Raw genomic sequence first — 11913 nt, forward strand, 5'->3', positions numbered from 1 at the left:
AACATACGTGTGCATGTGTCTTTATAGCAGCATGATTTATAATCCTTTGGGTATATACCCAGTAGTGGGATGGCTGGGTCATATGGTACATCTAGTTCTAGATCCTTGAGGAATCGCCATACTGTTTTCCATAATGGTTGTCGTGGTCACTCTTACGCGATGGTTTAGTTTGTATAAAATTCTAGGTTGGCAACTATTTTCCTTCAGCATGTTGGAAATATTGTACCATTATCTTCTGGATTATGTTGTTGATGCTGAAAAGCCTATTGCTAATCTGTATTTCCACTGTTGGTAATTCTTCTATTTTTTCTCTCTTTGACTGTTTCTAAGATCATCTCTTTGTCTTTAGTGTTGTGCAGTTTCACTATGTTATTTCTGGGGATGGCTTTAGTTTAGTTTTCCTGCTTAGGACTTATATGCTTCTTGATTGATTCATGTATTTCAATACCTGTGGAAAATTCTCAGCCATTACAGTTTTTGAATATTACTTATATTTTATACTCCATTTTCTCCTTCTAAATTCCTTTTTTTAAAAAATAGCTTCACTGAAATATAATTAATATATCATATATAATTCACATACTATAAAATTTATAGATCTAAAGTGCAAAACCAAATAGTTTTTAGTATAATGAGAGTTGTAACTACTACTACCATTTTAAAACATTTTATTACCTCTAATAGAAACCTTGTACCCATTAGTAGTCACTCTCTGTTCCCTGCAACTGTTCAGGCCCAGGAAATCACTGCTGTCTCTATAGATTTTCCTGCTCTGGACATTTTATATGAATGAAGTCATACAATATGTGATTTTTTGCCTGGCTTCATTTACATAGCATGTTTCAAGGTTCATCCATGTTGTAACATGTATTATGGAGGAATAAGTGCATGATCCTAACCTAGGATCACGAAGATTTACTTCTACATTTTTTTCCTAAGTTTTCTAGTTTTAGCTGTTACATTTAGGCTGTGATCCATTTTCAGTCATTTTTGTTTGTCTGTGGTATAAGAAAGGGGTCAAACATTTTATTCTTTTGCATGTGGACGTCTAGTTGTCCCAGCATTATTTACTGAAAAGACTATTTTTCCTCATTAATTATATTGGGACCTATGTTGAGAATTAATGGACCATAAATGTGAGGGTTTATTTCTGGACTCTCAATTTTATTCTGTTGGTCTATATGTCTATCTTTATGCCAATAGAATACTGTCTGGGTTATTGTAGCTTTGTAGTAAGTTTTGAAATCATGAAATATTGATCCCCCTACTTTGTTCTTCTTTTTCAAGATTGTTTTGGCTATTCTGGGTCTTTTGTATTTCCACATGAAGAAAAGGAACAACACATCAAGTCTTATGAAACAGCTCGCTAGGATTTTGGTAGATGTTGTTGAAAGTTTAGATCAACTTGGGTGATACTGCCATCTTAACTGTGGAGCCCAATGGAACATCTCTCTTGTAACCAGAGGGGTGTAGGAAAGAAGGACTGTATTCTTCAAGCTGCCCTGCCTGGATTAGAAATGGGTAAGTTATGAAAAATGGGATCTGCTGATGTGTATTGGCTGCTGGGAGGATTGGGAACTGCCACTCAGCTGCCCAGCCCATGGTGCTTCTGGAAGGCAGAGCCATGAGAAATAATGGAGTCCCTCATTTAAACATCATAGCCCCCAGTGTTCTTACCAAGTTTCCATTTTTTTGTGGTTGTTGAGTAAATGCTTCTCAATTTGTTGTAAGGCCTTTAATCAATGTCTAGAGCCTTTGACTGACGTCTTTGCTCATTTTGAGTGGCTTAATTGATGTCTTTCTAGGAGAGAGACTTCCCCAAGCTCTTCATATCGCCATTTCTGTACTTCTTCAAACAGATTCTGGACCTTCACATTCTAGTTTGTCTGTCATCTCTTTCATATTTTCAATCTCTAAATATTTATGTGTTATATTCTGGTAAATTTCCTTATCTATCTTTTCCAGTTGACTTATTCTCTTTTCATCTTCGTCTAATTTAATGTTTAACCTATCAATCGAGTTTGAAAGTTTATTATATTTTACTTTTGTAGAAAAGAAAGGCTCTTTTATTATTAATTTTTTAAGACTTGGCTTTAATAAATGCAATTCTAACAGAGATGACAATACTTTATTTGGCTTTGTAAGAAAGTGATATTTCAGTTATTANGTGAAGCTTTGTGGAACAATTATTAATAAAATTAAGCTGACAAAACAAATGCAACAATTAAACAATTGCTGTGACTTAATAGGAGAAGTATAAAATATCTAAAAGTGTCCAATAGAATTATGAGAGCTAAAACTTTGTTTTTAATTAAAATTTCATTAGTTCAGTAGGAGATGAGTGAAAACTTAGCACCCTGAATAATATGATTGATATCAAAAGAAAATTTTGACTTTTGAAGCCACTAAAGACCTACTGATGAAATTTTACATTTAAAATTTGCACTTTAAATTATACTCTTCACTTTTAGAAGTTGTTTGACTTTTTTTAAACATGCTTATATTTTTTGCGTAGTGATTACCCTTTTGTTTAGGGATTTGATTCCTTATTTTGTCCTATAAGCTTTTTAAACGTATTTAATATTCTTGGCTTTAACCTTCTGTATCTTGTATCTTCTCCTTCTTGCTAATTGCGAGTTATTTCCTTGGGTGTTTTGTTAATTTATCAGCATGAAGGTTCTTGAATCATATGGGTAGCATCGATTCACCCCCAAACCTTAATGATAAATAGGTCACAGGTTTAACAATCCCAAAGGAGATTTTACTATTTACTGTTTTTTTTAAAACTATTTTACTATTCACTATTATAATTTTAAAATTAGAGCTAAGAGATAGTTCAGCTTTTCAAAATTTTTCTGTAACAATAAGCATACTTTATTTGTCTAGTTCACATTTTTACTAAGGGTTTAGTGTTTAGAGAGACTTACCTCATTCAGTGGTCTCAGCCTGAACTCTCTCATAAAGACTAAAAGCCTTATCCTATTTCTCTAGTCTAATTTATCCTTTTTCAATTTAGACTGTTTCACAAGCTCTCTGCAAGTTTGGGTAAGTCACTTCCCCTTTCGGGTCAAAATTGTCCCATTTTTAAAATGAAAGAGTTGAGTGAAATGACCAGTTAGGTTCTTGGTAGCTCCAGCATGCTAAGCTTGTAGTCTTTATCTGACTTAGATAGTATTTCCAGAAAAGAAATTTAATTATTCTTTATATGTATGTGGGAGGTATAGTCTATGGATGCGGGTCAAATGAGGTGGTTCTAGCAGCTGATCTTGGACCATTCTAGCAGTCAATGGCAGAATGTTTCTCCAAAGGTTGCTCCTCCTTGTCTTTTCCTTCACCCAAAGCTCAGACCTCATGCCAGTCAATTCATGAGCTATAGGTAGCTTGATTTCCCTTCATCCCTTCTTAGTAGCTCACCTTTGGAATGGGTAAAGTCAGCAGTTGTCACAAGGGCATGAATGCCAATCACAACAAAGGCTTTAGTTCTAGGACAACAGGCTCAAGTGGAATTTAGTAATTATATTGGAACAGGAGCCTTGTAGGTGTTTTTTTTTTTTTTTTTTTTTTAACAACTCGTTTTCCTCTAGAAGATTTGTAAGAATTTCCTTCTGAAATTTTAAATGTGAATTTTATTTTGTTTATTGTACAGAAGTAACACATGTATTTTCAAAGAATTTGGAGAGATGAAAAAAGCATTCATAATCCTGTTGTTTAACAGCATCCAGTGTCATTGTGGTGTGTTTTCTTTAATCTCTTAATTGTCCTCATTTTAATAACAATTTAATTTTGTTGTTACTATCTTTTGTGTACCTTACTCTGGATAAGCAGATTGCTGTCGAGTAGAGTCACCATTGTTTGACCAATTGTTCTAAGTTGCTCCAAACAGATGGGATATAATCTATATCTGATGGGATATAATTATGTTTCAATTACCAAATTGTTTGTATATAATTGTATCATCAATTTAGAAATAATTGAAATCAGAGAGTAACAAGAAACTGTACTATTGCTGAATTCTATCTTTATTTACACATTGACTTGTAATCCTTCTTCAACACAGCATATCTATGGATAACAAGATGTCTTTCTCACTGCCCTTGATTTCTGTCCTTAGGTAATAGCAGATCAGATTGGTTGTGAAATTCTTCAACATTTCAGTAGGATGGTGATGGGGATGATAATGCAGTGGGAATCAGAAGATCTGGGTCCTAGCTAGATGATAGTTTCTCCATTCTCCATTCTGAGCCTCAGTTTCCCCTTTGTAAAATGAAGGGGTTAGATGAGTTGACCATTAGGATCCCCAATATCTCTCTTGTTCCAAGGTTTTCCCTCTCTCTTTTAACCATTTTCATATTTAGGATCTATGTTAGGAGGTGAGAGGGAGGAAGAGAAGAGCCAAATGCGAAGCCATCTGGTTTTTGGTCTGTAGCTGTAGCTGGGAGGCTTGGAAGCTGCTTGGATTGGTAGCTGTAGCTGGGAGGCTTGGAATCTCTATCATCTGCTTCATCCTCTGCTAGCAAAGACATAGGGAGCCCCTCCTCTTTCTGGCCAGTGTATGCCTCCTCAGGCACATACTTGAATTTTTTCCTCATTGCCTCTTTAGGATATCAAATAAGGCTTGTCTAACGTCTTGTGACAAAACAGAAGTGGTGTCATATGCATGGGCAGTTCAGATTACTCATGCTTCTTGGATAATTGTTCCTAAATAATAAACTATTGTGAATCATCAAGTTCAAACAAGTCTGGCATCTGCTTAAAGCACACTGCAATTATTGTATGAAAGTCTGTATTGGTAAGATCAAAGCTCCAAGCTTTATAATCAGATATATGAATGTATTGCAGCAGAACTTCTCTTAGTAATAAACATCTCAATTCTGTGTGTTTGAAGTCTTGGTTTATCAAAGTTCACTGTGGACATTACTTTAAGAATGCGCACAGGCGCTGCATACAGCAGACACAACTGTGTGACCCTGGAAGGGTCTTGGTAACTTTCTGGTCAAGGTAGCCAATACCCTTTCCATGGTCCTGATCATGTGTGGCCCCTTTGCTGCTCTTGGCACTTCTGACGTCACCTCCTCTTGGAAGCACCCTCCTTCCTGCCCTTCTGGGATGCCACGAACTTGTTCTTACCCTTTTTTTTCCTCACCATTTCTCCATTTATCACAGATTCTTTTTCCTTCTCCTGATCTCTGATTGGGAAATTCTCCAAAGTTTGGTCCTCAGCTCCTTGTTGCTCTTCTCTTTGTACTCTCTCTTGGCCCAGTGCTCTAACTTTCTCACTTGTACTAAACCTTATCTGTATCATCATCCCTGCCACAAATTCTAGTCTTACACGGACTGTTACAATGGCCTCTTTGCTGAACTCTTTGCCTCCAATCTTTCCTTCCTTTTTCTAAAACAGATAAATATTTGCTAAAACATTTCCTAAAATGACTTTTGTTACACCACACTTAGGTTCAAAAGCTTATATTAGCTCTACAGCTTCTGGGGAAGTCCAAGCTGCTCCACTTCACCATTGAGACCCCTACCACAGGGTCGCCATACAATCCCCCATAAAGTTTTAACTTCTACCACTTCCCTTCACAACTCTCCCCTTCCTGCTGCCTAGGCTTACCCTGGTCCTTCAACCATGCCCTGGGCTTTCCCACCCCATTCCTGTGTGCATATTATTCTCCTCACCTGCACTTCCTGCTTTTCTCCCCTCTGCTTCTTAGAAGCCTCCCCATCCCAGCACAAATCCATTCTTGAGAGCTTCCAATCCTGGAGGCGCTCACCCTCCCCAGTGTGTAAACTACTCACTTGCCGCTTGTCAACTCCTTCCTCAGATTATTATTTCCTGTTCATCCCTTCATCCCTCTACACACACCCATTCAACAGTGCCTACCAGGTGCCTAGAGCTGGGAATTCAAAGACAAAGTAGACCCTGCCCTTGCCTTCAGGGAACTCAAATAGAGAGAGAGAGACAAGCACATAAGTCATGACAGTGTCATGGTCAAGGTAAAAAGAGAACTTGGAGAGGAGAAAGGGGCGACCTGTCTGAAGAAGGGAAGGAAGTAAGCCGTTTATACTTAAGCTGCATATTGTGATGAAAAGAAAAGAGATCTGCTTTGGAATCCTAGCTCCACAACTTATTATCCCTTACCCTCTATGCCTTGGTGTGCTCATCTATAAAATGGGAATTATACAATTTATCTTGAAGAGTTGTGGTGAGGAGTAATGGACATCTCAGTTCTGCATGTTTGAAGATCATGTTTGTAAAAAGGATCTAGTTTGTGAAAAGTGTCCACACTACCTTGGGCTTGTGCAGGTTCTTAACAAGTAAGAACTTCTGACCATAGCATTGGTCCTATCTCCCACCCCTCCCAGTGTCTATTACATCACCCTGGATGAAATTGTCCTAGTGGATATCTATTATTTGGTTGATTGACGTCATCATGGATGTGAAAAAGGCCCATCATATCAGGAAAGGTGGCCATCAGGAACTGCCCCAGAAAGGATCTATTCCTCTTTCTGAGAACCATGAATTTGGAATTCAGCACTTGGAAATGTGACCTAGCAAAAGACACATGGGCAAGAGCTATGCTTTTCCATTTCACCAAGGAGAGCCAGAGGTGTGCCAAGGAGTTGGGGGCCTCAAGTCAGGAAGCAGAACAGCAATACTGTCTCTTGACCTGCTGCATCCCACTGATGAAGGCCAGGGCTTTCATGAGTCCAGGTCTTTGAAGTCACACCACGAAGCTCTTGCATCATGACACACAGCATGGAAGAGGAGTCCTGACTTAGCGAGAAGCCCAAGTAAAGTCTTTTATGAGGGAAGAGACTCTTCTGAAGAAACACAACAAATGTAGGGAAGGGCTTTTGACAATCACCAAATGAGAAAAAAAAAAAAAAAAAAAGGGGGGGGGGGGTTGCCTTACGTGTCCACACCCTCCACAGACGAGGTATAAATGCTCTCTGGAGGAAGGAGACCCACTGCTCTACAACTTGGAGATTTTGGACTCTGTCTTCAGCTGGGCACTCCCTCCCTGCACCATGTCTTACAGTTGTGGCCTGCCCAGCCTGAGCTGCCGCACCAGCTGCTCCTCCCGGCCCTGCGTGCCCCCCAGCTGCCACGGCTGCACCCTACCTGGGGCCTGCAACATCCCCGCCAATGTGGGCAACTGCAACTGGTTCTGCGAGGGCTCCTTCAATGGCAGCGAGAAGGAGACCATGCAGTTCCTGAACGACCGCCTGGCCAGCTACCTGGAGAAGGTGCGTCAGCTGGAGCGGGAAAACGCGGAGCTGGAGAACCTCATCCGGGAGCGGTCGCAGCAGCAGGAGCCCTTGGTGTGCGCCAGCTACCAGTCCTACTTCAAGACCATCGAGGAGCTCCAGCAGAAGGTGGGGAGTGGGCGACACAGTGCCTCCAGTAGGAAGTTGTCGGGAGAGAATCCGAGCTGTGATTGAGAAGCAATGTGAGCTCTTGATGTGAATGGAAAGCTGAAAACTGGCCTTTCCATTTTGTTTTCTTGAGGGCCCATCTCATCTTAGACTTGGGACTGTTAGGTCTAAATATTTGCATAGTGTTAGTCTATGTGGAGGTAGCAGTACTTTGCATAAATGAGCTGTAATTAAAAACTACTTCTGAATGCTTCCATGTGCTTGCCAAGCTCCAGAATGATTACCCTGAGGTGACAGAAAAGGACTGAGTCCAAAGGAAGCTGGGGAAACGGAATCTTTTGTAAAGATTCGGCTGTTTTCTTTCTCCCTCATCTGAGCGTTTTGCCCCTTGGACTGCTGGCTGCCTCTCTCTTCTGGGTTCCTACTTACCCTGACTTCATTGACCTCATCTTCATAACTCTGGGCTTCTCCTGGTGCACAGTGTCCAGTGAGAGCCTAAAATGTTTGTCCAAAACTGTGAAGATTGGAAATTACCTAGGACAAAGTAGTCCCAGTTGTCTGGGACATCTGGGAGCATGTGGCTTCTTCCCTGATCCAGTCCTCTGCAACTGCTAGTTTACCTGTTTGTCTTTTCTGCTTGATTGAAAGTTTCTTGAGGGCAGGATCAAGCGCTTACCAATTTTTGTATCCTCAGCTCCTAGTATCATGCCAGAAACATGGTAGGTGTTTTTCATAAATGTCAACTATTATTATTGTCGGCTTCTCAGTATTGCTCATTAGGATAGAAAAAAGATTATCTACTTATACTTTTTGCATATTTTGGTGTTCTGTTTTTTGAATATAATTTTGGAAGTATTCATTGAGTACCTACTGTATATAGAAAGCATTTAATAAGATAGACAGTGATTTCTCATCCTGATCCTTCCAAGGAAGTGAATTAGGAAGGACTTCCATTGGTGAAAAATTACCAAGTCCTTGCTCATTCTTGAATGTTTTGGGCCTTCCAGATCCTGTGCAGCAAGTCTGAGAATGCCAGGCTTGTGGTGCAGATCGACAATGCCAAGCTGGCCTCAGACGACTTCAGGACCAAGTGAGTGGGCAAGCGGGGTGTTGTTTATTTTTCTTCTCTGGCTGCTCTCCTTCCCTTTAGCCTGTTGTCAACACAAGTTAAACAAACACTGACTGAGCTGTGTTCTAGATGGTTTGCCCAAGATTCACAGAGCCAGTGCACACCATAGTTCAGAGATCCTTTCTCCAGGCCTTAGACTTCCTTTCCTCCTGCTTCTCCTCTGTGAAGTGACATCCCTAGTCGTACTGTGGGTCATTGTAGACGTGTTGGCCCCTGATGTTCTCCTATGCACAGAATCCATTCATGAGAATGATGAATGTGGAAGTATATTATTTTGGAAATCTTACAATTTATTGGCTTTCATCCTAAATCCACTGGCTTTCTTGTTTCTTTTTGTTTTAGAGACAGGCACTTGCTCTGTTACCCAGGCTGGAGGACAGTGGTGCGATCATAGCTCAGTGTAACCTCAGATCCTCAGATACCTGGGCTCAAGCAATCCTCCTACCTTAGCCTCCTGAGTAGCTAGGAATATAGAAGTCTATCCACTGGATCTTTAAACATAAAATTACCAGTGCGTTTTCTTCCAGCTTGATGCTGAAAACCTAAACAAAAGAGATGGCTATAAAAACTACAAACCCTAATTCCTAGTTGCCTGACAAAACCAAAGCAGGGTCAAGGCCAAGCCCATTCCTGCCCAGCCTGTCCCTGACCCTCCTATGATCACAGATATGAGACCGAGATGTCCCTGCGGCAGCTGGTGGAGTCGGACATCAATGGCCTGCGCAGAATCCTGGATGAGCTGACCCTGTGCAGGTCTGACCTGGAGGCCCAGGTGGAATCCCTGAAGGAGGAGCTGCTGTGCCTCAAGCAGAACCATGAGCAGGTGAGTTCCCTGAAGAGTGATGGGCTCAGACTCGCCAGGGCCTGTTTCATAACCACCACAGGGTCCAGGACAGGCTGTCGGCAGAGGCTCAATTAGCCGAGGAAGTAATTCTGCATACAAAAATGGGTATGTAGAGAAAGAGTAATCTAACAACCTGTAATATGAGATTAGGATTTTTCTGCCAGAGGCAGGAATGAGAGTGAGGAAGTTGGCAAGCCCAGTAACGAGGAAAGTTGAGTAACAAGGAAGCAGCCACAGCCTCTCCTGCACCCTGGTTAGAGTGCACACAGCAGCAATCTTCTATTCCAATTCTCCATTTGTAGCTGGAGAAGCCAGGATGACCTAGGCCCACCAGGCAGAGAGGGCTGAGCTGGAACAAAATGCAACTCTCATTCCTGTCCAGAGCTCTTTCTGCTGTTCAGTATTGCTTGGAAACAGCCTTGAGCAAAATGCTCACTGTTACGGCTAAGTCAGTTGGACAAAAAAGAAGACATGTATTTTATGCAACCTGAAATCCAAGAACAATGTAAATGGTGACAGTTAATATTAATCAGGTGCTTAGTATGTGCCAAACATTGTGCTAAGTGCTTTAACTCTGGAGGCAGTTCTCATTTTAAGATGAAGAAGTCGAGGCTTCAAGAAGCTTCTGGAAGCAATGTATTAAGTGGTAGAGATTAGGTTGAATACAAATTTGTCTGAAATCCACCTAAGCCCAAGGACCAAGCTATGCTCAGCAGGGAAGTAAACAGGTATTTATTGCTTTCAGTAAAATCTATGCTGGTAGAATCAACAAATCACCCTTTAAGTCTCTTCTATGCCAGGTTGGCAGATTTTGAAGTAAGATTCTGTATTTCCTCTTCAGCTAGACTCTGTTCTTTTCATTATCCTTGCTTAAGAGTCAAACATATGAGGCTATATGGTATATTAGCAAAAACACTGAACTGGGCATTTGGGGACCAGAGTTTAAATAATGGCCTACCATGTATCAGCTCTGAGCCCAAATCACTGAATCTCTCTAAATAAGAAGTGGTACATTTAATACAAAGGGCAGAGAGAGGTCATGAGCTTGAAAGTACTTTGTAAAAAGTAGAGTATACAGATTAGTCATTGAATATAGATCCTGGTTAATGAGAGGATCAGAGGGAACAAAGTTTCCTGAAAACTTAAGAATGATCAGAAGTTGAATTGCATTCTCTTAAGGAGAGCACCAAGATTCTTTGTGAAATTTAAACTTTTGCCCTTTCTCAATCAGGAGGTCAACACGCTGCGTGCAGCTTGGAACGCCTCAACGTAGAGGTGGACGATTGCCCCTGCTGTGGACCTGAACAGGTCCTGACGAGACCAGGAGTCAGTATGGGCCCTGGTGGGAACCACCGCAGGGAAGTGGAGCAATGGTTCGCACGCAGGTGGCATCTAAAGCACTGTGGCCACTCAGGGACCCGAGGCTGCCCCAGGCCTGGAGGCAGGGTCTGATCCTTTCTCCCCTTGGGTGTTTTCAGGACGGAGGAGCTGAACGCAGGTGGTATCCAGCGCAGAGCACTGCAGCCTACCAGGCGGAGTCATCAGCTGAGAGCACGGTCAACGCCCTGGAGATTGAGCTGCGGCCAGCCAACCTGGTGTTATTTGTTCAGCCCTGCTGGTGAGCGATGGGAAATTGGGAGGCAGAGTCCTGGGGATGCCCTTGGGGACACACACTCTCCTTAGCTCTTGGAGCTTGTGAGTTCTTTGGAACCCCATGGAGGAACCTTATTAGGAGCAGCTCTCTGACATTCCTGATCTTCCCCACCACAGCGAGACTCTCTGGAAAACACGCTGACGGAGAGCGAGGCCCGCTACAGCTCCCAGCTGTCCCAGGTGCAGAGCCTGATCACCAACGTGGAGTCCCAGCTGGCAGAGATCCGCTGTGACCTGGAGCGGCAGAACCAAGAGTACCAGGTGCTGCTGGACGTGCGTGCCCGGCTGGAGTGTGAGATCAACACGTACCGGAGCCTCCTGGAGAGCGAGGACTGCAAGTCAGTATGGGGGTAGTAATCTTTTCCTTGGGGCATGTGAGGTTGCTGTGGAGATGAATAGTCTTCTTAATGCAAATGAATTTATAATTTCAAGCTTTTGTTTGGAGGCAGTCCAAAGGAGAACGATATTCTTATACAAAGCCCTTTTATTATTTTCCAATCTCTTCAGCTCATTATACTCTAATTTGCTCCAATGATTTTCTGCCCACAGGCTCCCCTCCAACCCCTGCGCCACAACAAATGCATGTGACAAGTCCATTGGGCCCTGTATCTCTAATCCCTGTGGCCCACGTGCTCGGTGCGGGCCTTGCAACACTTTTGGGTGCTAGAGGCCCCATGACCAGGAGGAGAAGAAAGGCATCAGTCACACCCCAACTCTACTTCATCCCAACATCTCCAACAGTGAACACACTTTGGAAAGAGGCAGAAACCTTTCTATCAGCCCTGGCTTCCAAGGGTCAGCTCTAGCCTTCCACTGTATTCCCTGGCTTAATTCTTCAGCATAAGGCTGCAAAATCTGTCTTCTGAGTCACATAGAGAGACCTACAGCAGGATCAAGATCAGGTAATATC

The 11913-nt window shown here is 42.1% G+C and overlaps 1 protein-coding gene across 1 annotated transcript; it reads left to right on the forward strand.

Moving 5' to 3' along the window:
• Positions 1 to 7029: 7029 nt before the first annotated feature.
• Positions 7030 to 11670, forward strand: LOC108534732 (keratin, type I cuticular Ha3-I-like). Its single transcript, XM_017880231.1, is given in 9 exon segments — positions 7030 to 7377; positions 8385 to 8467; positions 9173 to 9329; positions 10582 to 10603; positions 10606 to 10735; positions 10829 to 10854; positions 10857 to 10945; positions 11121 to 11341; positions 11553 to 11670. Coding segments are annotated over 9 exon segments (1194 nt in total).
• The last annotated feature ends 243 nt before the right edge of the window (positions 11671 to 11913 follow it).

Source organism: Rhinopithecus bieti, unplaced genomic scaffold (genome assembly GCF_001698545.2).
Source record: "Rhinopithecus bieti isolate Rb0 unplaced genomic scaffold, ASM169854v2 scaffold_11744, whole genome shotgun sequence".
NCBI classification, from domain to species: Eukaryota; Metazoa; Chordata; class Mammalia; order Primates; family Cercopithecidae; genus Rhinopithecus; species Rhinopithecus bieti.